This window comes from Falco peregrinus, chromosome 2 (genome assembly GCF_023634155.1).
Source record: "Falco peregrinus isolate bFalPer1 chromosome 2, bFalPer1.pri, whole genome shotgun sequence".
In the NCBI taxonomy this organism is placed as follows: Eukaryota; Metazoa; Chordata; class Aves; order Falconiformes; family Falconidae; genus Falco; species Falco peregrinus.
The window spans coordinates 25,233,263-25,261,137 of record NC_073722.1 but is presented as its reverse complement, the minus strand read 5'-3'; the positions used below and the strand labels follow the sequence as shown (position 1 = coordinate 25,261,137).

The 27,875-nt window shown below is 43.0% G+C and overlaps 1 protein-coding gene across 4 annotated transcripts; it reads left to right on the top strand.

The window, feature by feature from the left end:
• The first annotated feature begins 47 nt into the window (after positions 1-47).
• On the top strand, positions 48-27,791 carry RASSF6 (Ras association domain family member 6). Of its 4 annotated transcripts, none has more exons than XM_027795058.2 (11): positions 48-178; positions 11,265-11,354; positions 17,297-17,375; positions 18,600-18,751; positions 20,714-20,805; positions 21,254-21,438; positions 21,752-21,853; positions 23,099-23,150; positions 24,047-24,165; positions 24,258-24,355; positions 25,131-27,791. In XM_027795058.2, the coding sequence occupies exons 2-11, from the start codon at positions 11,299-11,301 to the stop codon at positions 25,204-25,206; spliced, it is 1,011 nt and encodes a 336-aa protein (XP_027650859.1). In that variant the 5' UTR covers positions 48-178; positions 11,265-11,298; the 3' UTR covers positions 25,207-27,791. The 4 variants fall into 4 exon arrangements, with proteins under 4 accessions (XP_027650859.1, XP_027650858.1, XP_027650857.1 ...); XM_027795057.2 differs by lacking the exon at positions 48-178 and adding an exon at positions 6,399-6,577; XM_027795056.2 differs by lacking the exon at positions 48-178 and adding an exon at positions 6,399-6,625.
• The last annotated feature ends 84 nt before the right edge of the window (positions 27,792-27,875 follow it).

Genomic DNA, 27,875 nt, shown 5'->3' with positions numbered 1-27,875 from the left:
CACCGAAATGCCAGCACCGCCTCTGCCATCAAGCTGAGACGTAACTGCCACCTATCGCGCACAGTGCTCACCGCACTCTAGGACCCTGCTCGTAAGAGTTTGGGCCTTGGATATCTGAATGAGAAGTAAAATGTCATCCATACAGTTGGACGCTCAGGAGAAGAAGAGTTATGACACAGTAAGTATATAAACGTATTTACTCTTGGTAAAATATTCTAGGCACCTGGATGCCCACAGGGGTTATTTGGTGGTGTAATAGAAAAGCAGCAGTATAGAAAGAAAGGAGTATTCCAGAGCAAGCAGTTGCTGTGTCTATGGGGTGATTTTCAGTAAGACTGAGCAGCATGGAGCAGTGTCTCAGTGTCAGATGATGAGCTACGGAGGTCTCTTCAAACCACCAAGCCCAAGGCAGAGCCTCTGAGTCAGCCCAATCTGGTTTGCTTTGCACTTGCTCCCTTGCAGTGCTGTTCTCTGTTGTGCTGATGTGAGATTTTCAAGAGCAAATTAAAAAATAAATGCCACAGATGCTTATAGATCATCTGCTCCACTGTCTGTTTAGAAGTACAAAACCTAAAAAGTCAGCTCTCTCCCTGAACAATTTTTATGATGCACTTCAAGGATGTTATTTGCTTATGCAGTCAATATTCGTTATGGAAATGCTTTTAAATCTCAGATGTTGCTGGTTTTATACTAGCTTCCCAGCAGTTTGATGTATCACTCAAGTTGTTTGCGCTTAGCAGCATACAATGAAGAACTGCATGCCAAGCAGGGCCACTGGCACGCAATGTAACGAACGTCTGGACTGCGCAGCAACTGTGAGCAAAGGAGCGTGGGCTGCTCAAACACAGAGGCGGGCTGCAGCTGCCAGGCATTCCCCCCATGCCCACCACCTTCTGATTCCTCACTTCATAGTCACAGAGCAAAGGCGGAAGAGTACTGTTTCTCACGCTATTCCTTTGCAACCTGAAAACTTTCATTGTGCAAAGAATTAGGGATGCACAGGTAACTGAAACATTTCAGTCTGCTTTGCTGCCATGACAAACTGTATGTCCTCATCTGTACAGGAGAAGCTCTAGTGTGTAATGGCTCTTTAAGGAAATCTGATTTTCTTCTAGAATGGAGGCTAGAATAAATGAGGTGGTGTAAGTGTGAGCATGCTCTTCATACTCTTTATCTGGGCACCTGATAGAAGAACACATCACTGGAGCTGAGCTCTTGCTAGGTGACTCATGGTTCAGTCTCCTAGGTCCCCTAGTGAAGTTGCGTGCGCTGAAAGGTTATTTTCCTTCAGTATTGATGGAGTGTCATGATTTTATGCCATCATTGGTTCAGTAAACTAGTCATGTAAAATTTGGTAGAGATGTCACATAGTTCTGTATCACACAGTCTTTACTAATTTGCTTTATAATCTCAAACTCAGTAAAACATTGGCTAAATACAGTTTCCACATCCTTTCTCGTCCTTACCATTTTCTTGAAGTCTGGAAAGTCTAGCCACACTGGCTAGCATGGCTTATCATTCTTTCTTAAAGCAACTTCCATTTAGTGCCCCAAAGCAGAGTACTGGGTGAAAAAAAAGAGTACTTTCTGTTGGCAAGTGTGAAGAGAATGGTATCTAGAAACCTGAACCATTTTTTTTAACCACTGAAGTGTTTACATACACAATGGCAAGGTGTTCACATGAGTGCTCTTTAGCCTATATCCAGCCTAACATTAAGCTAATTTGACCTTAGGAGGTTTTTGCTTCATAAGTATGACTCAGCATCAACTGCTATGAAGTAGGAATGTGTATCTTAGTGTAGTAGTATATTTATAGAACCATTGAATGGTTTGGCTTGGAAGGCTCCTTTAAAGGCATTTTGGTAGGACACTATGTAATAGTGACACTCCTGAAGTGCAGTTTACCTCAGACTTTTTTTTCAAATATATCTTGCAGTTTACACACAAAACCAGTTGTTGCCAGGCTCTTCCCTGAAATTTTGCTGGAGACTTGCATGTGCCCAGACCATCTCTGGATCTGGAACTGTGTAAATTTTCAGAAGATGAAATTCTGAGGGGAAAAACCCTGTGTCTTTGGAAGTCTGAGTGGTAGGGGAGCGAACGCTGACAGCACGACAGTGATCAGCCTCCCAGATCCCCTTGAGCTCAGTAACCTGCAGGCACGTTCAACAGGGCTTAGGAGCGTGCTGCAGACCGTACACCGGGGATACTTAATCATTTCATTATGCACTGCCATGTACTGCAGCAAAATCAAGAAACCAATGTCTGATTTGCATTGTGTTCATTAGAAATTAAACTTGGACTGCTTACTGGTAGACTTTTTTGTATAAGGTTCGTGTATTTATAACACAACTCTAGCACTGGTCTTCAGTGGAGCCAAGACATTTCCCATTTCTTCACCGAGTTCGTGGAGAAAATACTGACTTGCATATGTACATCTGCGATGCAAAATATCATGGAATTCGGGTTATTGCTGAAGTTTGCTTTAGGATTTGGGACATCCTAGGATGAGGAGAATGGGAAAAATTCAGGCACAATGATTGTCCCCTCTCAAATAGTTATAAAACACTGTGCAAACTGAGTCTTCCCATTTACAATCTAATGGCAAGTGTAGAAGTAACAGTAAAATTAACTGGTTGTTTTCCAGGGCAGTTCCAACTGCAGCAGGTGGGTATGCTTTCACAGGAATGATGGTAATAGCTGCAAATCAGAATTCAGATCCAACGCTTCCCCAAAACTCTCATTTAGCTCTAGTATGATGATTCGATTATGGAGAGTACTAGACTAGTATTTTTTTAAAAGAATAGAAAATAAGAAACAGTCCACACTATGACAGAACTGCCTTAAGAAAGAAGTAATTAAAGAAAAATCATTAGCATATTGGAAAGATGAGCCAGGTGCTACAGTCACATGACCCTTGATTGACAGTTACAGAGGAGTGACCTGAGCATAAAAGGATCCTGTATGGGGAGGGGTGGTGGTGTGTGCATGTGAGAGAGAGTGTGGGGGTCTTGATTGTGGCTCTCTTTTGAGGCTGGGGAAAGCAGTCTGGGGTTTTTATATCTTTAGAATAGAAGAATACAGATATAGAGTGATAGAAAGAAGTCTGAGGAAGTGATGTTTTATAGAAAACTTTGAATTTGAGGAAAGGAAATCTGGCTCTGGAAACCTTGAGTGTGGAGCAGCTCAGGCTTCTAAGTGCTGTGTAAGTTGGCTGGGTGTGGTGAGGTTGTGATCCTACTCCTGGTTGAGCTGTAATGGAAGTGAGAGGCTGTGTGGCTGTAGCCCTTTGGACAGGGCAGTTCTCTCTGGTTCTGTCCTTTACAATATTTTGTAGCTCCAGGCAATGAAAAATCTTGTATGGCTTTATAAAGCTCTCTAGTATCAAGCAAGTGACTCAATGGGTGTATATAGCTGTGGTGCATGACTAATGGTGTTTCAGATGCTTAGGTAACACCTGCCCCCCTAGCAGAGGCTCAAGAGCACAAAGACAGTGATATCTGCAAGCTGCTTTCCATGCAGGTGAAGGGGGAGTTCCTGCTCTTTAAATAGTGTCAAAACCTGTAGCCTTTAGCACATGTGCTGCTACAACCATCAGCTCTGCTTCTTTTCTATTCCTTAAAAACCTGTGGCCCCCAAAATTCACAAAATGGTGTGTGTGAGGGATTATGGCCCATGACACATTACAAGGAGTTGTAGTGGATGTGAGCATTGCATATTTAATTAGCTGAGCTAATCATCTGTTTCCTAGTTTCTGTTTTCCATGCTTATCAGCTGTGTCTGCAAAACATGTCCTGGCACACAGGTATTGCTGTTGGCACTTTGGTGTGATGACAGAAAATAATCTTGCTGAAGAACGGGAGGCCCTTTGCGGGGTAAATCTAGTTGTTTAAAATTTCTTGGTTTGTTGCTGTTACCAATGCAATCCTGCTGCTAGTGTTTGTAATTTAAAGGAAAGAATTGCTCCCTTGTTTGATGTTAAGTTCAGATTTTGTCAGTTGAGGTTCTACTTTTGAATTCCAGTAGCTGGCTTAGAAACTCCAAGAAGAATTTTCTGTGTTTGGAATTAGTGATCTGAAGTTGGCCAGAAACAGCTGTTTGCCAGCAGCATTAGGGATTTTCCCTCTCACTATAAAGCAGAGAAATCTGTTGTGAGCTCATGTAGGTCCTGTTGTGTTTATCAAAACAGTCCCACTAAAGCCCAGCGTGTGTTTATGACCTTGCCATGGCCAGCCTGCTTGTTATGATTGTGTGCTACAAAAACAGGAGTCTCTTAGTTTTTTCCACTTGAGATGTTCTTCTAGCTTTAGCAGTCTGTAAGTTAACTGATTTGAGGCCAAGTTATTAAACAGCTGAGCTCCAACTTCCAATTATTTATTAACTTGAAAATATTTAACTTTTAATTATGCAAGGCACAAGAAATGTAGCACAGCCTTCTCTCTCTGTTCTAGAGAAATCATGGTTACCCTTTCATTTAAGAGGTGAAATAGTGTAACAGAGTTCTGACTTGTTCTTAGACTTCCAGGGCATAAAATCTATGTTTATTATGAAGGATGAAGAGGTAATGCGCTCTGTGCATCAGTTATTTATTTTCCTATGAAAGGAATACTAGCTTTCTGTTTCTTGGAGTTTACAGTAAACAGATTCCTGTGGTGTGGCCCTAAAGACCCCTTCCCCTCCCCCACCATGTGATGCTGTTCCTAGTCTGCACTGACCAGTCCCCACAAAGTACTTGCCAGTTAATTGTGTGTGACTCAAATGAGGGCAGAACTTGGCCCTTGGTAGGAGTAGTTCAAGTGTGAGAGTGAAATGGAGAAACAAACCTGAGCCACATTCTCCAAGCCAGTGTAAAATCAACACACCTGGCTTAATTGGAAATGCAAACTCTGGGCCATCATTACAATAGGGCTTTTTGCTGCTTTATTGTATTGATTTCTCACCGAGACATCTTTGCATAAGTAACTGAAGCACTGGGTTTTCAAAACTTGCTAGTAAATTTTAAAAAGCTCTCCCAAAAGCTTAAGATAATTTTAAAAGAACAAATAAAACCTCAAAAGTTGGGAGTCAGGATGAACCTTCAGTGTCACTGAAGGGTTAATGTCATGCTGCCCTGTTGTGAGCTAATTACGTGGTCTTCAGTTCTAAAAATACTCGGATGCCTTTTGGTACCTCACAGCTTTACTGTGTAAGTGTCCAGCAGGGTCGCATACTTGCCAGAAATGGATGGATTTGATGTTATCTTAGTTTAGAGGCTTGAAGGTGCCAGGCTGTGCTTGCTCTCTGATCCAAGAGCATCAGGCAGAGCGCTCAAGTGTCTGTAGCTGGGACAGGAACAACCAAACCTCTGGTTTGAAACAAGTTGGGAAGTTGCATGGTTTTGTGTTAAACAGTTACAGATGAGATGGAGAAGCTCCAAGCCCACCTCAGCATGGAAGCTTGTATGCTGTAGTGAATTGAGCAAAAATCTCCTTCCTTGCTTGGAGAGATGCCTCAATGTTATACAGACACCAACAAAATCCTTAGTTACATATTTTTCAGGTGCAGAGCTAGAAACTGCAGCACAAACTGTAACCCCAAATATCAAGTGTTTTGCCTTGTGTGTAGAGCAGTGAGTCCAGCTCCGGAGGAGTACACCAGAGGATAACGATGTGATCAGGAATCAAGTATTTATGGATCTGTTCAGCCTTTCTGCCACATAAATTTATATAAAGCAGAAGTAACTCTATATAAATCACAGGCCCCGTAAATGGGCACAAAGGCAAATTTGGTATTTTTTATGCTCTTCTCTCTGTGCAATAACTTCCAGTTTTAGGCTTGATCTTGTGAGTAAATGGGTTGCTATAAATGGATGGGCAAGCAGGAACTGGGAAGGTGTGTGTCAGTTTGGCTGTATTTTACAGTTTAAACATCTGCTTCGAAGATCAGCCGCTGAGCAATGAAGCTAAGTGGCGATGCACTCTCTCTTGCAGGCACAGCTCTTGCCTAATGAGAAATAATCGTAAGACTATTATACAGTTAAGCAAAAAATTGAATGCACAGCTCTATGTGATTAAGTGATCGAGCTGTGTTGTCACAATTTCTGTCATAATGTTACAAATCATACATCTGTACTTAAGCATGATCTGACTATGCATCAATTACTCCACCAAATGCTAAAGATTGGTGCATGTCTGGAGAAGGGAAAATTACTTTATCCTTCGGATTAGAAAACAGACAAGAGGTTAAAGCGTAACAGTGCTTTCGGCACAGGATGTTTCAGGGTGCGCCCTGTCAGCAAATGATTACTGAGAGTCAGCAGGTTGCCTCTCATTATAAAGTTAGTGATTAAAGCGTTAACTGGAGCCTCTCTGTAGGTGTAACCCCGACTAAGGGAGTGCTCCTGTCAGCAGCTTGCAGGAAGGAAAGTGGGTAGGTAAATATTCCCGACATGCACCAAGGTGTGGGGAGTGTCCTGGGTTTCCAGCACTCCCAGTTTGTTAAGCAAAATAGTAATTAGCACCTCTGTGGATCCATGAAGAGGCAGAGGTAGCTGTCAGCCAGCGCGATGCTGTCATGCCTCTGCCGGGGCTCAGTGAAAGGTATGTGAAGCTCCTCCTCTGCTTCTCCTTCTCTCATCGTAGGCACAGGTAAGTGGAATGTAAAGCTGGAGCTGTTCTGCTTGCCGCGTAACCCGCAGTGTCAGTAGAAAGCAAGGTCCTTCACAGTCACCCAGAACTCAAATTAAATTCCTTTCGGGTAATTAGGGTGCTGGAGGGAAGGATAAATGTTCGGTCAGAAATTCTCATCAAAGAAGTTCCTAAATCTCGAGGTGGCTTGTGTGAGTCAGAGTAGTGATTAAAATGGGCAGATAATAGTGCTGCTGCTCGGCATGTACGTGGGCATGAGCCTTCGCTGCCATTCATTCAGTCACCGCTGTGATTTGAAAGGTTACGTCGGTGACCTTGTCTGTTCTTTTTGGCAGGTAAAAGCTATCTTTCCTAAGAGACCTGAAATAGAAAGTAACTCCTCTTCATAATAACAGGTTACTTGGTGTGTAAGACCGATGTGGTGCAAGCACTGCTCTGTCATCCTGCTGTGCAGCGAGGGAGCTGGTGTCTCTCCCCCTTTGTGACCCAGGCAGCTACGGTGCCATGTGTGCAGATAAATACCAACCTCCCTTCCGTTTTGGGGTCAAAGCCCATTCTGAACCTGCCTGAGCAGAGGAGTTACGTGGTGTTTTGTATTCGAGTAATGCTGTTACTGCTCTGTACTGTAGCAGTTGTTAAAATAGAGTGTAAAGTTGTCTGCAAGACAAAGAAAAGAAGCCCCTTGTTTTCAGTGAGGAAAATGCAAGTGTTTGGACTCAGTACTTTCTTTTGATTAGACCTTTGCTTTGGTGGTGAGGGCATCTACCTTGAAAAAAACAAACCAGCTCCCAAAAACAATTGACCCCAACGTGAAGGACCATAACTAGAGCGCGTGACTAGGTAAAGACTAGTAAAATAATTCTGCTGATACTGAATTTCTTGTGTATGTGAATAAATCATAAACTAATTTTTACAAAATCAGGTAGTGGTCCAAAATTTTTCTAAATACCAGACACTTATGAGTTTAGAAAACGGCTTGTGTCTACGTGCTGTTGTGCCTGCAGTGCAAAGCTCTTTGTGCTGTACAGAAGATTAGGTATATATGTTGTTGATAGCTAAGTAAATAGACAGCTGAGTTTTGTAGTTTCTGTACAAGAAACTGAGAAGGTTCACCCCATCCTGACTTCCCGTGGTTTGGGAACAGCTTTGGGAAAGACTGCTTCGGAACGCCTTGAAATCTTTGGGGGGGGGTGGTGGTGGTGGTGGATTTTTTAGTTTTTAAAGTTGGCAGGAGCTCTGTATAGCACACCGCTTGCTCTGCAAGTCCCCATCTTAATATATGGATGCTCCGAAAAGCACATCCAGGCTGTTACATGCAAATCAAAATGCTATTTTGCTGTTCCTGCTTGGCTTAGCTCTGGCTGTCAGGTGTCCTTCTCCTTCCAGCTGTCCTCTGCAATGGCCTCCTTTCATCCTTGTATAAAAATCTGCATGGCTGTTTGTTCTTACCATTGCCTTGTCATTCCTCCACTGTCCTGTCCCTATGCTGTCCCCTTAAGCAAATAACTTAAAGATCACGGTATTTAATAAAATTAAGCTAGTCCTCTCATCTACCTCTCCATTAACACTTTGACTTTTTCTTGGGAAAAAAAATGTATTTCTGATGAGTTATAAATCTTATAGAGAAGTGAAGTTCACTACCTTTGTGAGATTTGTCTTGTGCCCTTGATGCAACTGTTGATCCTCTCGCAGCTTTGGGTTTGTGCAGTGGTCTCTTTTCCCTTTCTTTTTTCCTAGACTTCTCCAGCAGTTGCAGTCTTCCTCTAGAGTTCCTCATCTTGCATCTGCCCCACTTCTCATTGACTTATGTCATTCCTTCCTGTTTCTTTTCTTTCCTTTCAGAAGTATTTTAGGCTTCAGTCAGTCTTCCTCTGAGCATTAAGTTTATGCTTAGTTAAGTTTCAGGCCAGGGGGTTAGTCCAGCCAAGGTCCCACTTTCAAGGTCTTACCTATCTGAAGGAATTCTGTGGTTGTGGTCCAGTTTAATGTCATGATGAAGATGCCTGTATGACACCAAGCAAGTCAGGAAACAGCTTTGAATAGATGGCCACAACCATATATTGTTGGAAGAGCTGGAAAACTAGCATGTTTTTGTTAGTTCAAATCAAAGGCAACAATGGAAAAAAACGCATCTTGCTTCTCGTGTTTGCTTCCTCGAAAGAACTACAGGGGAGAGACATGGAAAACAATAAAATATCAAGAAGTGATAGAAAATGTGACAGATCTGTGGGTTTATGGAGCACCAGTGTAAAGATACTGTCATTTGTAGTGTCACATAATTGCACTGCGGAAGTCACTGTGGGTGCTTGACCTGTGGGTTTCAAGGTTGACTGAAAATAAAGGTCGCAAGATGTCTGTAGCCAAAATGCAACTACAGGAAGGGTACATTACATGGGGAAGGGTTTTATCTCTAGCGTGAGCTGTGATGTGGGAATGTTTTGTACAAGTCTGATAAGCAGAATAGGTCACGTAGCCCAGGAACATGTAACGAGCATTTTTTATGCTTCTGCACCAGCCGTAGAAGAAAAGGTCAGTCTGTTCAGGCTGGTTGGGCAGTGAGGGAGAGAAAAGAGGAAGGTGCTGGTGAAGATCTGTTCCTGTCACCAGCTACTCTTCCAGCTTGTTTCATTGCTTGTTTCATTGTTTCATTCATTTTAATGGCATCCAGCTGATTCAAGTTATGCTCAAGGTTTTTATGGCAAATAATTTAGTTACATTCATGATGTAACAAAACAGGTAGTTCAGTGATAATTTCCTTTTTTTTTCATGTGTACATGTAAAGATTGCTTCTCTCAATCTGTAGAGATCAGCTTTTTCTTTAATATGAATCATTTTAAGGTCACATTCTATTGAGAAGAACGCGACCACAAGCAATGAAGCAGTGCTAGTGCTTGCCAGAGTCGCTGCTCGACAGTTAACAGCGGTGACTTGGCTGCCCACTCTTCTTAACGTGTTGTTTCCTGACAGATGAGAGGAAGCTTAAGCGTATATGCAGTTATTCAAGTGCCAACATACATAAACTCCTCTGCATCTTTTAAAATTATTTTGAAATTACACTGGCATAGGCAGTTGATGCAGTTAAAGGTATTAGTAAATCACATAAAAATCAGATTTCAGGGTGTGGCCAATGGTTACTGCACTCATTTCAGAGGCCAAGAAACAACACTATTGTACTGGCGTACACCAACTTCTTATATGCAAACTCATGTCTGTACAGAAGTCCCTGGGCTTATTTGGCTTTCAGGTGTGCTTTTGCCTCGATGGGTGTCACCCAAAGGACAGCAGGTATGTGAGATCCTTCCTGTTCCACCCACTTTGGTGGTTCACTCTGGTTTTAGAGGTTTTGAAATAACTTCCGATATGTTTTGTAGAGTGAAGATACTGTATTTTTATGTGAAACTTCTTGTTTGTTTGTACACACATTTTTTTAAAGTCCTTCATCTGTGAGTATAGAAATTTCATGTAACTTCTTCTAAACCAGAAGCTCAGCAGTGTAGGATCATTCGCACAGAAGCCAGGTACCTACTCTTTAGCTAGCTATGATCTTTTCAAGCTTGAATTTCTTTTATAAATTGATTTTCTGAAGGCTACTTGTCGTTAGTACTGTAGACAACAGAGTACTTTTTGGATGTCCTTGTCCAGGCTCTGTCCCATGCAGCTGGAAGTCAGACTCGAGTCAATCTCCTGGCATGAGGGAGAATGGACCTCAAATGCTATTAGGCAAATTCCTCTGTCGTCATGCCCAAATAAAGAGAGCAATTAAAGTGGAATGACCAACCTCCAGTGCAGTCGCTGGAGATTTTACTGCTTTCTGTGGGATTCATTCCCACCCCTCCTCCCCACCCCATCTGCGTGACGCCACTTCTTGGGCTGAGACTCAGTTTTTTCAGTCCAGTATCAGTTGTCAATCTTGAATCTCAGTCTCTTCAGTTACTTTCCTCAGTCTGCCTTTTATTCTAGTACCTGAGGGGGAATGAAAGCAGGCAAGACTCCATAATTAAGCTTGTTGAAGAATGCATTGTTGGAGTCTCATGAGTCTGGCTTGTTGCCTACACAACATGCTGCAATCACTACATGGAGATCTGTAAATTATATTGCTACATCACTTTAATTATAGCCTTGTTCTCTCTTTAATATCTCAGTTGCTTTCTTTGTGTGCTGCAGGACACTGCCAATGATCAACACTTCTTCTCTTGCCTAGTTTTACAAATCTGGTTATGGGTGGTGTGCTGAGTCACTTTTTTTTTTTTTTTGTGACCCTGGGCAATGCTGTATACATAATTAAGAAATTAATCCTAACCAGTAAATGAGTTGCAGTTTCAGCCTACTAACAAGTGAAGCATCACAGAGTTGTAGAGTAGCCCTAGAACTACTTGAGAAGGTCCTGGTATATGTGGTACTTGGGATTTAAGGTACTGTGATATACTTGGTGGGAATGTCTTATGGGTCTTTTACTAGGAGTGGGGAATATGTGAGTATTGAGGCTAAGTACAAAGTAGTCAATATATGGGATATTTAGCCCTTAGCTTGAGTGTCCAAGCCTGTTTCACTTGGCAAACCAAGACTTTGTTGTTGTATTTACCACATAGTCTTTTAGTGGCATTAGTGGATGTAATTATTTTTTTAACCTTTTGTTTAGATTAATCTCTTCTGAATAAATCAAGAAAGTGACTATGAAAGCACAGCATCTACCTTCTGTTTGCATCAATGAGGAGAAGTTCATAACCAGGTAAAGGATCAAAAAACCCCAATGTTTAATGACTTTGCGTTCTTTCAAGTTACTCCATATTGACTCATTAACAGGCAATCCTGTGGAGAGCTGAGCTTGTAGAGCAGCAACTTCTACAACTTGCTTTCTGTGTAGTATCTACAGAACAATGTTGCCCTTTATATGGATTTCAAAGAATAGAGCATTAAACCTTTTGGTTTGTGGATTTTGTTCATTAGGTAGAACACTACTTTTAAGGGATACTGAAATAAAATTCCAAATTAGGGAAGACCACCTCCCTATCTTTGACCTATTGGAATTGCATACAAGTTCCAGTGTTTAATGTGAGCACTCCTTGAGGCATGGGGTTGGGTCTGTAGCCCCAGACAGCAGGGTTTCTTTGCAGAACCTATTGGGCTGCCAGCTCTGTTCCGGGGTGGGTGAAAGTGGTTCTTTAACGTACTTGTAAAAACCTTGGAATTGCTCTCCAACTGTATTTTGTGGGATGCTTTCCCACAGCTAACTTGGGCTGGTAGGAATCTTTCCTAACACTGCCGTAAAACCCGAGCCACCTGGCATGTAGCTCCATCCCCCTTTTAGAGGTTTAATTTTTCCCTGGTTGACCAGAGCGCAGGAGCTGGAAGAGGGAGCTCTTTTCTCACTTCATTTCCATCTGCCTTGATGTTCCTGTGGGAAGAAGTTAACTGTAAACACACCCAGGGATGGGGCCTGTGATAAATTTTATCATGCTGCAATAGGTATTTTCATCTCAATCCTGATGCTCTGATATGTGCTGTGAGCAGTGCTGGCAATTTCTCCCTTTTTAAGGAAGGATGTCAGAGCTTTGCTCGAAGCATGCAGGCAATAAATGCACCCCTCCCGTTCACCTAAAGAGTTGTTCCTCTTATATTGCAACTAATTTGGGACATAATGCTTTTGTGTCAGAGGTAATTAATCTGAGTGAACTTTCATGTACTTGGCATACAAAAGCATTAGGAAATGTACCAGATGAACCAATGTCTCTGGGGTTTTATTCCCCTATATGTTTGCCTGTTCAGGTGGTGAGAAGTGGATCCTGGTTGAGATCCTTCTGCAGTACGGTCATGGTTTTAAGTACTGTTCAAGTTTCTTTGCCTTGCAAAAACCCAAATAAGTGTTTCCAGAATCACTAATGTATTCTGTGTGTACTCAAGCTTGCTTCCAATGCAATTTCCAGACTATCGTCCCTCATCTATACCTTGAATCTGCTGTTACGTTACTCCTCTTCCAGTTTTATCATGCGATTCTTGCTGATGTGGCAAGCCTGCTGTTTGGGACTTGCACAAGTGCTGGATCAAAGGGCTGACCAAAATGTGTGGGATTATTTGGCTGCTGAACTATTTTGTCTTCAAGCATAACTACCATAAATATCCATGGATAAATGCGTAGGGCTTGGGGGAGAAGAGGGACACAGGTGAGTTCTCCTGGGTTAGCGTTACAAGCAAACACAGCCTGGGCTCTGTTGTGGTTTACCCCCAGGGCGCTTCACCTCGCACCTCCCTTGTATCCTGCCTTCATTCCAGATGAAAGTGGTGGATCTGCAGTAAACGTTAGCTGTTTCAGGGTTTGTCTCTAAGTCCTTCTACCAGTTACTGGGCTTTGGCTTCCATTAATGGCTGCATGTGGCTGTTGTCACAAAGCTCTGTGCTGTGAGAAACAGCCTTGCAATGCAACAGAGCTGCTGCTTTCCTGGCAGGGTAACTCTGACGGGATGACAGTCTGCCTCTTGGTTCGGGAGGTTTCTGGGCCTTCATAGGGAAGGTGTGTTACAGTAAGATTTTGTTCTGGGCCTAAAAGAATTAAAGGTAGATCTTTTCTGATGTCTCCACCACACAAGGGCAAATAAATCAGTGTGAGCTGCTGCTTAATCTCTCCCTCAGGGCTTTTCTCATTGCTTGTATGGTTTGTCACTGTTGGTTGCACTAATGCAAGACTGAAACCTGAAAGATTTATTTGCGCAAGCTTCTGCAGAAGTGATGGAAAGTTTTTCTAGATGAGGCAAGAAACTAAGTGAAAATCTTCAGAGCTTGCTCTGAGAAACAGAATCCGCCTCTGAGATAACCCTTACCACATTACTTAGTGCTTGTAGCCTTATGATTTTATTTACCTTCATAGCCAGCACAGACCAAGAGCCACAGATGGGCCCTCAGAATGCAACCCAGGTCCTTTTGTAGTGCTAATCTGTCTTCAGGGAATTGATCTCCCTGACTCTTTCATCTGGAAAAAGCTTGCAAAATAAGTGGTCAATAAATGATTGCTGAAGATATTAGGCTGCAAAGTGTAAAAAGACTTAATTTTAAGCACCTTGCAAGCAGATCAGTGGTCTATCGCAACATCTGTCAAACAAAACTACATATCTCCTATTTGCATGTTAATCTGACATTGCATCTGGATTTTGCCTGCGTGTGAGGCCAAGGCGTGGTTAATCTTGCTTACCTTTAGGAGCACAACCAAAATTTTCCTTGTATCTGATTCATATCTTAAGTCTATTGAAACTTCCCCTGTTGGACGGATGACCTGAATACAATCCCTCATAGCTCACGAGACACAAAGAACCTGTACTGAGCTATTCCAACGCAACAGAAAGAGAGGCTTTTACCACCTGTAGCACTAGGATTTAAGGCCAAAGTGAGTTGAAGTAAATGTTGTAAATGCTGTTTGGAAGCCCAGCACTTCGATAAAGGCACTTGAAAATATTTTTAGGGGTATTGCAGTAAGTTACCAAGTAAATAATTTACATCCGGAGTGCGAGAAGGGAATGCAGTTAACCTGGTTGAGTTTAGTGGTGCAGCCCTTGTCCTTATGTTACCTGTTGAGTAAAAGCCGTGTTTATCTTTTCCCTTTCCACCCTGGGAAAAGGCTCACCAAGCAACAGGACACCACCAAGTCCCCTTTATGAAGTGGAGCAAGGGAGGGATAGGGTATGCCAGGGAAAGCTTTTCCCTCGCGCACACTGCCTGCCCCTCTGCCCCGAAGGTGGCATGCACACATTGACTGGCCTCCCAGCTTCCTGCTCCAGTGTGCCAGTAAGGCTGTGGGAAAGCCACGTTCCTGCTGACCAGTCTCGATGTCAGGCTCTTGGTCAGCAGCGGCCATTGGTCCCACTCCTTGGGCACTCTGCAGTGTCAGATGTCTGCCCACCGTGCCCCCAGGGGAGGTCCTGGTGCTACAGGTCAGTATCTCATGTAGGGACTCGTGTCGCAATACAGTTCTGCTGAGTGTTATTCAGGCAGCGTGTTCTCCTGGTGCTTTGGGTATGTATAAATTCTAAGTTGTGGCAACTGAAAAAGAGTCCTGCATGAGGCATCTGCTTTGACCTCTTGAAGAGGCTGTAGGCAGAGGAGGCTGAAGGTGGAAGAGGAGCGCTTGTGTTGTAAGCCACAGCAGAGTGTGTGTACTGCGGGGGTAATGCTGTGACAGTCCCAGGAGAAGACTCTTGTCATCCAGTTGGTACACTTAAAACTTACAGCAGTTTCCAGCCAAAATGATGTGTGTTTCTTTGCATAATCTGTCCCTCTACTCTTTTGCACTGATTTCTTGGAGTTCCTTAATATGCTCAGGTGAGATCTCTAGAGCAGCACTGACTTCTTCAAGTTCACACAGTCAACTGTGCAGACATTTAAACACCCAGTTGCAGTGAACTGAGTCACAATCTGGTCAGAGAGTGATGCTATGAAATAATATTCATTTCACCCCTGAAAATATCCTACTGAACTGCTCTGCAGTGATGGAGAAGCTGATCCCGTTCTTAGGGGAGAGGTCACTCTTAGATTTGGCATCTCTGATAAGGGTGCCACTGTCACCATCAATTATGTCCTCATGTTCTGGGATGTGTTGTGACAGTTACAGGAAAACAACTGTGAAAAATTCTGCTGAAACTATTCATGCCAGTGTTTCCAATGCCCCAGGGCTGGGCTGTGAAGTTCCTTTGTAACTGTCTTTTGCATGGAAGGTAGTGTGTGATACGTTGCACATAGTCTTGGTCCGTATATTCCTGCATCTCTGACATTATTTCCTGGATGTTCTTGGTGAGCTTTTGAATGTTGGAATGTAAAAATGTAATTTCTACTGAGCATCATTACCATGTGTGATTTGTTTTTCAGTGACAGTGCTGGAAGTCAATTCTTGCTTTTGTTTTTGGCGTGTGTTTATGATCTTGATTTTTTGGTTCTTTTGTGGGTTTTTTTAACTTACAATTGGTGTAGGAGTTGTAAGAGTACTTCTGATGGTATGTGGGTCTTGAATAGTTGCAGTAGGTCTCTCTGGAACTTCTGAGAAGAGTTTGCAAATGCTGTCTGTTTTGCCTGTGGTTCCGCTGTTGTAATATCTCATACTAGACAAAAACATGGAAATAATAGACACTATTAGAAACAAACGTGGTGTCTTCACTCACCACTGCAAAACAGTGCATCAAACAGTCTTGTAGTTAGTCATCTCAGTTGGTGCTTAAAGTTTGTCCGCGAGGAAGAATTCATACACTTCCATGCAATTTCCCATGCTTAATTATCTCTGCTAGTGGAAACTGCTTTTTGGAATGACAGTCCAAATAGTCTTTGCTGTTCAATTGGTGTAGGAAAAAGCGTTTTGTTCTTGATGGTCCTGAAATACAGATCACTTCTGTCTTCTTTTGGTCCCCCCCTTTAGCCTGAGCTGCAACTTGCTTTTTGTCTTCATGGTTCATGCCACTGACATTTCCCCTGCTCTCCTTTGGACTCTTTCAGCTTGGGGTGTATCTTTCTTTAAAAGCAGTGCTAAGAAGGCGATGTCCTTTGCCCAAATTCGTTCTCGAGCTGTAATTCAAGCAGCTTTTCTCTGAAGAGGGTATTCCCATGTATGTCTACTTGTATGGTGCTTACGTCTCACCTGACAGTGTGGCACTGCTGACTTGGCATCAGCAGCTGCTGAGCAGTAACCAGAAGGTGCTTTTTTCCACAGCACCAGTGTTGAAGCAATCATGCCCAGCCTGTGTTTGTGCAGTGTGGCATTTATTGCTTCTTATCTGTTTACAAGGGCTATATGGGCATGCCACTGATGGGGGCCGTCCACAGCATGGCTGCTGTTAGCTTGGGTGGGGGTGGCGGCAGTTGTGGCTTCTAAACTGGGATATGTGGTAGCCCTAACTTGGTTATTTTGAAATGCCATCAGATTTGAAGCATCTTCTGAAACCCTCTTGTCCTGCAGCATTGTGAGTTCATGAAGGATGGAGACAGGCATAGGTCTCTCTGGTGGTGGTTCTTTTAGTATTGTTAAACATCATTAGCACCAGCGTGCCTCACATTGCCTCCGTGCCTCAATGCAGTGTTTTCAAAATAGAATGTTTTGCTGCTTTTTTTAATTGCATCATGAATTTTGTTTGAAATCAGAGATGATGGGGCAGGTTTATAATCCTTGCTTGTTGGCAGAGGTTCTCCTCATCTCCATCCTTTCTCCTCTGAGAAAAGACTTACTGCAAATCTGTTATGTTTCAAGCAGGAGGAAAGGGAAATGTTTTCTTTAGGCATACTGTATTTTGGAATGAGAAAAGTGTCTGAAAAAGTATAAAACTCCAGTGGAAATGGTCATGGGGGGCAAAACTAATTGTTACCGAACTAAAATAATCTGTAACATGGGTGTGCTTTTCCTGTTTGCTTCCCCCTCATGACTGTAACAGAAGTCCAAAGTACAGCTTATTCTGAGGCAGTGCTATTAAACTCATGTCAGACCATGACTAATTAATTTCCTCTGTGTATCAGGTCTTTAAAGAAACAACCCAGTATCCTGACAAAATTTTACTCCTGGAAATTGACGTATTAATCATTAACAAACCTGTGTACAGATGCAGTGGGTAAACTGATACAGGGTGTTTCCTTGCCAATTAGCATCTCAATTTTACAGTGATAGAGAAGTTAAAAAGTTATTCTTTTTATTGTGATCTTTTATTCTAGGGAACAGCTCTATTCTCTTCTGAAGACTTATAACTCTTACTATTCTGATCAAGAAAATCTGCAGCTGTCACATAATCAGGTAAGGATCTAAGTAAAAATAATAGAGGGAGCACGATGTAATGGTAGGGAAAGCACTAATGAGCCCTGGTGTTTAATGCAGCTAGGCTGAGCAGTGTAGGATGCCTGTTCTGTTTTAGTATATTAGTTGGAATATATCAGTATAAAAAAATGCCACAGCAAGTGCCAGAGGCAAATGCAGTGAGGAGAAGAGAGCAGCAATAGGTTTGTTCAGACTAGTGGGAGTTTCAGATGTTTAACAGTGTGATCTCCTTGCTATCCTATTCCTTAGTGTATCGCAGGAAATCATTCTTCGGCTTGATCTCTCCAGCCTTATATCATTAGCTGCTGGGGGCAGGTAGTACTGCAAATACTTCTGTGGGGTGCAACTCCCCCCGGTTCCTTCAGCTTGAGCCCACAGTGTGCAGTGGCAGGACTTTTGTCACTTGGGGTAAGGGGCGACTCTCCTCGAATATGAGCCTGCCATACAGAGAAAATGCTCGCAAGTAACACCCTGGGAACAAGTCCTCTGTGGAGACCAGAAGGGCCTGTGGAGCTGAAGGACAATGAAAGCTTGAATTGTATGTCTCATACCATAGGGTCCCTGGTTTAGAGGTCTGAGCTTCCTTCTCAAGCTGCGTTTCTCTTGTTTTGCTGATATCAAGACCCAAAAGGACTTCAGAGCAGTTCTGGGCCAAAAGGATCTGAAAACAGGCAGCCCCTGCTTCCAGCTAGCTTCCAGCCAGCTTGTTTTGCAGTGACAGCTCTAAGTCGGCAAGAATGGGGACCGATAACAGGTTTTGGACTGATGCAGTGCCCTGAGTCAACAAGGACAGTTCCGTCGACCGCTTCTTTCTCCTTCACCGGCAGTCTTTCCTCCCCTTAACCACCTTCTTAGCACCCAGGTTTCAGAAGAGGATTCATCCAAGTAGAACAGATAGGATTTGGCTTCCAATTGTATGGAGTTATGGACGTATTGGTTGGAAAACCTCCCAGCCAGAGTCAGACTAATGCTGATGCAAGATCAGATCAGCTGCAGCTTTAGCTAGCAGTTTTGGAAATACCTGAAGTATTGAGATTACACAGCCTCTCTAGGTCACCTCTTCCAGGATTGTCAGCCTCAGCAATTTCATCGTGTTCCTGTTAATCTGAGGGGAGATGGACTGTTAATACTTTCTTATTATTACTCTGTTATTGTTGTGTGAATAAGTGGTCCATATTCCCTTTTCTTTTTTTTTTTTTTCAGCAAGATGAAAGCAAACCATTTATTGAGGGAATCGTGTCAATATTTTGGGGAGTCCGACATCCTATCAGATTAAAAATTCAGGATGAGAAGCAGATACCCTCTTTTGTCACCCTGAAGTCAACAGAGAACGCTGGTTTGTTCCCTAGTAAAAGGTAATGTATCAGCTTCTATAAGGAGGCAGACTAGTATTTCAAGACAGCTCATGTAGGCGGCTTCGACATATATGGGTGCTTGTATACCCCAGGTTCCCTGACGGCTGTGGCGGCTGCTTGCACAGCAGTACTCTGTAATTGGTGTGGTCTTTCAACAGCTTCTGCAAGGCAGAAGGATGTGTCTTTGTAGCTTCCTTGTCTGCCTTTGGGCTTAAGAAGAGTTGAGAAGGTGGAGGAGGCTGCTTTTGTCTACACTGACTATTCCCATGCAAGCACTGGGAAATGTATGTCTATATGTATGTCTTTTTTTAAAAAAAGCCAGATAAGCTCACATGTATATGTGTACACCTAATAATGTCATCAGCCCCTGAAAGACCTCGTGGTGACGCACGTTCTACAGCATGAGGCAAAAAGCTGGTGAGTTAGTGTGAAGTGACTGTCTATCACAGGTTACCTTCCCAGGTGCTTGTGATGTGAAACCGTTGCTTCTCAGGGTGAAGGTCAAGCCTGGGAATGAATACTGGCTTTGTCCATGCACAGTCTTGTGTTAAAGCCCCTCAGAAACATGCCCAGATCACCTGTTCCTCCAGGCTGCTGCCTGTGACATTTCAAATCTGCGTGCATTGCGCTGATCTGGCCCCTGCTAGATTGGCCATATCTTCAAAAACTGGTGTCGGTCCTTAGAGCATTTCTTCTTTCTGTTTTGAACACTATTTCCCAACTGTTGGTTGGTGAATTTTGAATTGTACCTGATGAGCTGAAGCTGAGTCATGTGTAATATGGAGACTGAGCCAATGTTTGCCCTGAATGACTCACTGACAAATTCTGTTTTTGAGCTTGGTTTTTTATTTATCCATTGTCTTGGATTGCACAAGGTACATGTTTAAATTGAGGATTTAATTCTCCCATCATTGCAAGCTGTGGAGTTCCAGTAAAGTCAGGGACTGTCTTCCTCCCTGCCTCTTGCTGTTGAAGGGAAGGGCTGTAACCTGGCGGGAGCAACTAGCAAAAACTCGAGCCTGAGGCACATCTCGTTCTCTTTGCTTACCTTGACCAGGTCTACTGATACGGGGTGCACGTGGCCTGGAGGACAGGGTCCGCTCTGGCAGTTTAAGTTGTGCTTTGCCCTTTATTTCTTAAAAAAAATTGACTGGTGGAGATCTGAAACTTAAAGTAAATATTAATTCACGATCACAGAAATGTGAAGCTGCCCTGACATGCTTTAAGGTATGCAGAGCAGCTTGTCTGTTTGATCTTAAATGAACTTTTTAAATGCACAGAACACAACTGAGATTGTTGTTTGGCATGTTGCTTGGAGTTAGTTGAATATTGTTTTGAATATATATGGGAAATGAATTTTTAATATTTGCCTACAAATTGGTTTATTCTCAGTCAGAGCAGTAACTGGCCAAAGACTTTCTGCTACAGAGTTTATGCAATGAATTATGGAAATGTTGGCATAAAGAAAGTTGGATTTTACGCCAGGGCAGATTGACTTCCCTGCTGTCGTACAGAACTGCTTTGGATGGCACAAGGGGCTAGTGTAGTCATGTCGCCGTCTGTATAACAGACGTGATGCGTCCCTGTGACTGTTGAAACAACAATCTGTATGTGTGTTTTCTGTATGTCTGCCTGGTGTCCTACATGTTATGAATCCAGGGCATTGCTATAAAACAGATAAAGAATTACTCCAAATTATTTAAGGGACAGTGTGGTCAATGTTCAACAGGCTCTAAATAGGATTGTGTCACGTTTGGGATCCTTAGTCATAACACATTTTACTAATTTTATTATGACATAAACTAAAATTACTGGCTTCCTATACCACACTGAAGCATGTAGTTGTGTTCTGTAAAGCTTTGAACTGGTATAGGAATGGATTACATGAAGCCTGGTTACAGGAGAAATTGTAATCACTGAATTAATGAGTAATCAACTATAAATATATGTTTGGTATTTCAGGGGGATGACACGCTGGGGAGAATTTGATGACCTGCATCATATTAGTGGGGAGACATTGAAATCTACTGAAGAAAAGCCAAACCCTGAGAAAAGTTAGTAAAAATTCTTTGTTCTGAGACTGTACTAGTAGGGAAGGCCTAACGTGTCAAATCTTTTTCTGTCTCTGTTTAACATTCATTATGTGCTAGTGAAACACTGACTTGTGACTGGTTAGTAAAAACCATTGCTGTGCAAATAACTTTTCAAACAGCCAGAGCTAACAGGCTGTGCTTTCACCAAAGAAATCATTCCCAAGAAGCGAACAAAATAGCAAACTGTGGCCAGTGTAGACAAACTATTGCTCTTCATCAGGCACCTATACCTTGCTCCTCTCCCACTCCCTCCTCAAAAATAATTGGAAAAAAAATAATCCCTCCACCAAAAGACATAATTACAAAAAAAAAAAAAATTCCCTCTGCCAAGAGCCTCCTTCCTGTGGGGATGCTGGCAAGGAGGGTAGAGCAGCTGTACAATATGCTGATGCAGTTTCATTTTGTCCAGGTTATTCACCTTACGAAAGCTGCACTCTGAAGTCCAAGAGCGAGCAGGAACATGACTGTGCTACCCTGCCCAGGGCCGGCGGCGATGCTGCGGCTGTGCGGAAGAGGACCAAGTTCCCCATGATGTCGAAGACAGAAGTAGAAACTCACAGGTTTTCGATTAATGGCCACTTCTACAACTATGAGGTATGAATGTGCTTGTCTTTTCTCACTCCAGGTTAGGCTCCGGGACAGGTAACACATCCAGAGGGTCCCTGCTTGCTGGCCCCCCTGTGTGGCCAGGCTGGGGTTCCTGGGCTTTGGGCTCAGTTCCTGGGCTCTGCTGGGGAAGGTGGGTTTCATGTGTGCATGGCCACTGCCCGCAGGATCCCAGTGAGAGTGGCAGCATACCTGACTGCTTGCTTTGCCCCAGAGCTGTGCTGGATGACATCCTTTCAGTGATGTCACTGCATCCAGCAGTCCTCACATTCACACCCTCATGCGCTGTTTTTGTTTCTAGACATCAGTCTTTACTCCGGCTTTTGGATCAGAAACCAAAATAAGGATCAACAGCCAGATGAGCACAAGACAAGTGATAGAACAATTGCTTCGAAAGTTTAAGGTAACTCCATGTGCTTGCAGAAGCAGGCGCAGCCGTGTTCCAGAGATGTTGACTCGAGTGTGCGACAAAGGAAGGAAATAACCGGGAGGGGACAGTGCATAAATAGAGCCCCCCTCCAAAAAAAAAAAACCACCCACAGGGGCCATTTTTAAGAAATGGTTTGGGTTTATCTTACGAATGTTTCACGGCGGTTTGAGGCTAGAGAAGTTATATTGGGTGTCTAGGTGGGGGCTTCTCTATTAACTCATGCGCAGCAGGGAACCGTGCTGCGGCGCTTGCAGCGTTCCCCAGCACGGGTGAGGGGTGTGTAATGCACATGCCCGTGCTTCCCTCTGCTGACGGGCCCTAATAATTGCATTTGCCTTAAAGTGGAATTCTTTTAGCCCGGGTGTCCGGGAGGTTCACCCTGTTAAATGCAGGCACATGAAAAGCTGCAGAAAGTCAGAGTGAAAACTAGTGCTTGAGATCTGTGCCGTACTGACTTCTTTTCTTTCTTTTTTTTTTTTTTTCTTGGAGTTTCTCTGGTACCATCTCCTATAAACATGATTATACTCAATAAAAAATGTTATCTACCATTCAGGCTGCATGTTTCTCCAATGCATTTATTCTCTGTAGCTTCTTAGTGTGCAATTTTTGATAGTTTTCCATTTAACTTGTCTAGAGACTTTGCTATTGCAGAATCACTTCATATGGTTAGCAACACTTGGTAGCGTAAGACTAAAATGAGAAGTTGACTTCTATGAATAATAACATAAGGAATGGGATTACAGAGCAAGTTGTAGAGAATAAGCTGAAGAATGAGTGTCCAAAAGGACTGCTATTTTCTGAATGTGGTTGTGTGGGCAAGTGGATAGGAAGAGATCACAGGGTTTTATCCTAAAGGTGATACTCTTGGCAAATTTGTGGGTCACCTGAAAAGTAAGTTGTGTGAAGTAGTTAAGGATGCTCCAAGGAAACAAGACTGGAAAGATCTAAGGTGCGGTCTAAGATGGTATGTTTCTGATTTGGGCAATATGGTAACATAAGCAATTGCAAGGTAGTGGGGTACAGGGACAATACATGTGGCAGTGTGGATTTCTATCTTACTCAAACCCAGCTTCCTAACTCTTACACAGACAGGATCCCAGCCTCAGACTTTGACCTAAATGTCTGAGTTAGAAGCACAAGAGAATATCTGCTGACAATGAAATGCTGGGGAAGTGTATCAGTCAGTCTGAACAGACTTTTTTTGTTTGTGTTTAACAGATAGAAAACAGCCCACATGAATTTGCACTTTATATTATCCATGCATCCGGAGGTAAGCCAGACACTGCTGTGTGATCACTTCATCCCTGATTCTCCTCTGTGTGCGTGTGTGTAGACCGCTTAACTTGGAGTGACAGGATTCTGCATGGGCATCTGTCCTGGTTTGGGCAGTGTGAGTGTGGGGTGGCATTCTGGCTTCTCTGGAGACCCCCTTAGGGATGTGTGGTCCTCTGGTGGAGAGGAAAACCTGAGCAATTGTGTTCCAGGTGCTTTCAGTGTGCTGCCTGGGCAGTTGGCTCAGCTCAAGAGGCCTTTGTTCCTGTATTTGAAGGCCACGTTTCAGATGCTTGCCTGCTCTGACTTCCGTTCTGCACAGCCATGCTACACGCATGGGATGCTGGTCTCTCCCTGGTAGTGTTACGGGATATTGTAACTGACATTTTTGGATGGTAGTCCTGGATCACAGGTGTCTAGCTGAAAGCAGTCATTTTTCAGTGGAAAATGTTTACTTCCACAACACAGTTTATATCTTCAGGAAAAAGGAAATTTGATCTTCATTGAAAGGAATACCTGAAAGAATGGGGGACGCAACTGATGGGCCTGTACCTTAAATGTCAAAATACAAAGTTGGAACAATGCTTGAAAACTGTGAAGTAAATTTTGTTTCAGGGAGTCATGGCCCAGCTGATGGGTCTCTTAAATGCTTACTTGACTACCGAAATTTGTATATTTTCACACTACTTTGTGTGGCATCTACCCATTTCTGTGAAAATGCATAGTAGAAGTTAGGTGTCACATCCTCCTGCAGATATGTATTAGAGACTTGTATCTCCTAATTGCCCAGCAGTCAAATGCAGGATCGTTGTTAAGAAAAAAGACTGATTGCATGAGATGTCTAGAGGAACTGTTGTATGTTCTGTGTGTCACGACATGTCTTGTAAATCCTAGAGAAGAAGCAGCTGCGGAGTGGAGACGTTCCCTTACTGCACAGACTCTTGCAGGGGCCCTCAGAGAAGATTGCCAAGTTTTTTCTCATGGACCAGGATGTGGAAGAGATTAGCAGTGATGTATGTATATCACCAGGTCCAATAGTTCACAGTATTTTTCCCAATGAGCATAGTTAATAATGTAAATATGTTTCTTGTTGTCTTCTTGATAGGTTGCTCAGTATATTCAATTTCATCTTCCCTTTTTGGAATCGATTCTGCACAGGATAAATGAAGAAGAGGAACAGGAGATTCAACAGACAGTGGCAAGGTAAACAGATGTAAAATGCATGGGGTCACTTTGAGTCCAGGAGACTATTGACAGTTATGGGCTGGCTGAAGAGGTGGATGCATTTACCTAGAGGAGTGCAGTTAGAACACTGCTGTGGCTGCTCAAGTGAAATGTGGTGGGGTTTATAATCCTTTCTATATCCCACATACCCAGGTGAGCTGCTGCTGTTAAAGATTCTTAAGTAAATAATGACTACATATACATGGAGGGATCATGCTAGAAAATTTGGACCCTCAAGGTCACTTCTGAGGCTTAGACTGGTTTCTCTGTTTCTGCTTGATGCTGTGTGTTTCCTTGGAAAGCACAAATGCAGTATGTACTGTGGTACGATTTAGGTAGCACAGTATTTAGGCTAGACTAGTGCCAAATTCCTATCGTCCCTTTAAAATTTCCCTTCTGATAAATGGCATGGGTTCTTCTGACAAATGGCATGAGTTCTTCTGATGGCAGCTGAAAATACGCAACAGGTACAAGTTAGAAATGCCCTGCTATTTCTGAACGTATGTATGGGTCCTGGGGTCAAGCACAATGAGTCTACACTAGCTGTGGATCTGTTATCAAATGGCTGTCTGGTCAGTTTGAATCATAAGTGGCCAGGAAATGTAAAGGAAAAAATAAATAGCAGTTGTTGTTTTCTATCAGAACAGCTTTCATTACAAAGTATTTTAGCCATTCAACTAGCACGTTAGAATTGAGGTTGAATTTTTGCAGGATTCTATGTTACTTAAAAACTTTCTCCCTCTCTGTGTCTCAGGTACCTAAAAGAGAAGAGTATGATATGCCAGCACCTTCATAGTCGAACTGTCAAAAAAACAGAGACTACCGTTTGATGCCAACAGCCTCTTGTGAATACCCCACGCACCGCCTTTGCCCAGGGGATGTCAGTATGCTTGCTTGAATGTGCCGTGATGGAAGAACACTTACAGCATGGGGTGTTCCAAGTGCTGAAGTCTCTTCCGATAATTACGCTATCAAAACTGAACCCACTCCTCTACAGCTCTGCAATACAAGTTGCGACCCACCCAGGAGGATACGCTAGATCCCCCAAAAGACAGATGCTGAATCTGGCTTGAAGCTTAAGATGGGGGCGGGGGTGTGTGTGTGTGTAGGAAATCTCATTAAAAGCACAAGGCTTTAAAATGTACTAATTTGCAAACCATTATCAAAAGTCTAGCATATGAGAAAAATATTGCAATAAGCAATGTGTTAATTGTACAGAAAAATATGAAAATTAAGTGGTTTTCCTTCCATTAGCAAAATGTTGAATTATATTAGGAGGAAGCTTTTCAGTAGAGATAAGTGGCAAAAGTTATTTATGTAACTAAGATTGCAGTTAGGCTTTTCACTTATCTTAACAAAACAAAGCAAAAGAGCACTGTACAGGAGAGCCCTGAAATCCCACTGGCTTCAGATTGGTAGATTCCTAACTTGCTTAAAGCTTAAAGCTACAGCTAGAAAAATATAAATGGAAACCTCCCACTTAATAGCTCCTCAGCTCTTAAACAGAAAAGGGAATTTCTCTCTGAAACATCTCGATGAACTGCCAAGTAAGAGCTCTCATGAAATACCATTACATCTGCTCGATTGGGTCCTGAAGGCACCTCAGCATTTGCTGCTGTTGAAAGGAATGATTCCATGTCACTTCCTGGAGTTTGTATTTGAAGAGGGATGTGGAGCACTCAGGGAGGGGCTGAGCATCAGAGCCGTGCCGGGGCTGGGTTGGCAGCCTACCCATGGATGAGGTTTTGGTACCATCTGGCCCTAGCACAGTGTGCAGCAGCGAAGCTAGCAGGTTATGCCGAATGCTACAGTTCAAATTACAGAGATGTAAATAAACCCCAATTTGTGCACCGTTAATTGCCCACCTGTATTAGTTTGTCTTTTTGGCATGGTATCTGTGTTGTGCCTCAGCTGCCTTTGGCTTATGCAGATAAAAAGATAAAACCACTAAGGAAATCAACATGCACAAAATGTGGCCTAGAAATCATGTGGAAGAAATCAGACATGAAAAACTGTACCCTGCCAGAGATGATGTTACTTGGATGGTAATTTAAAAAAGAAAAGTCAATGTGCTAATTGAAGCTACTGTGGTTGGGGCAAGGGGTTTATTTTATTATGGAGTCTATTACAGTCCTGTTCAGGAAGATAATTGCGGGCATGGGAGTGCAGAGAGGAGAAATAAAAATAATTTAGCGGTTAAGATGCATGTCATTAAATAACAGCTGCCTCAGAGGTGCAAGTACGTGTTCCTTGAAGCAACAGCAGCAGTATGCACTTCCCCAGGGACCCATTCAAATACGTGTTAGCCAAGCTCCAGGGGGTATGAAACTTGCCCTGGGACATCACAGCTTGTACTGGCAAGGTAAAGTCATGTGTCAGTGGAGTCTGAAGCAGGCCACGGTCAAGTTCATAGCCAAACCCAAGCAGCGGAGTGTAGAGGAATGAAGGCAGAGGGTTGATTAGCATTGATAACATGCAGCTGTGGCCTTGCCTCAGAGGCAGTGGGTTGATTGACATGGATGATGTGCAGCTGTAGCTCATTCTGCTAAGTGGTTAAATAGCTCTGAGGAGTGTGGGAGAAGGGGTTGGGTGGAGGAGGAGCAGTGTGGGCTGGCTTCTGGAGGAAGGAGAAACAGCACGGACAGTAGACTGACTGATGGTAAAAGCCTTGTTGCAGCCTGATAATTTGATTGTGCCGCAACAGTAGAGGTTGGCAGTTTCAGCCATGTGATGGAGGGAGTTTTTCGCTCCTCTGAAGCGGAAAGGCTGTATTGAAGCACTGTGGAAGTGTTGCTAGAGGCAGAGTAGGAACAGACTTTGTCTGGATTTCTGGCTTCGTTCTGCCTAAATTGCTGTAAGGAACAAACTGGAACCCATCCGCAAGGCAATTTTCAGGTAGCTCAAATGCATGAGCAGGGAAATAAGCTAGCCTGCATTTATCAGACATCTAACAGCAAGGGCTACGGTGATCTCTGCCTGCACAGCGGCACCTCTTTCTCATTTGAACCAGGAAGAAGGATTTAAGTATTTTTATGCAGAATGGACTATTTATGTTAAATGTTCCATTTTGTGAATACTGTAGTGGTTGTATGAATGTGCAGCATAAAAATATTGGCATATGAAATGCTCATAATGCCTTGGTCTGAGATTAAGAGACCAATCAACAGCACAGACCATGTGGAAAAGAGAAAGTGTTTTCAAGCAGGTTCTCAGATTCTTTGTGTAAGTATGTAATTCCTAAACCGAGCCACTTTTGCCACCATCTGATGTTAAATACTCAAATCCATTTCCATTATCCTGCTGAATTGGGACTGAAAGATGCTGGAAAATAACTACAGAACATAGCACAGATCATCGAGGGTCTTCTGGGGTTTAAGGGCTGGTGGAATAAAGCTGTGACTTTGCTGTGGCGTTAGTTCTTTGTGGGTACTGTGCTCATTTAAATTCATCATTTCTCACAAATACAGGCAAGAACAGGGGGAGAATTTATTCCAAAACA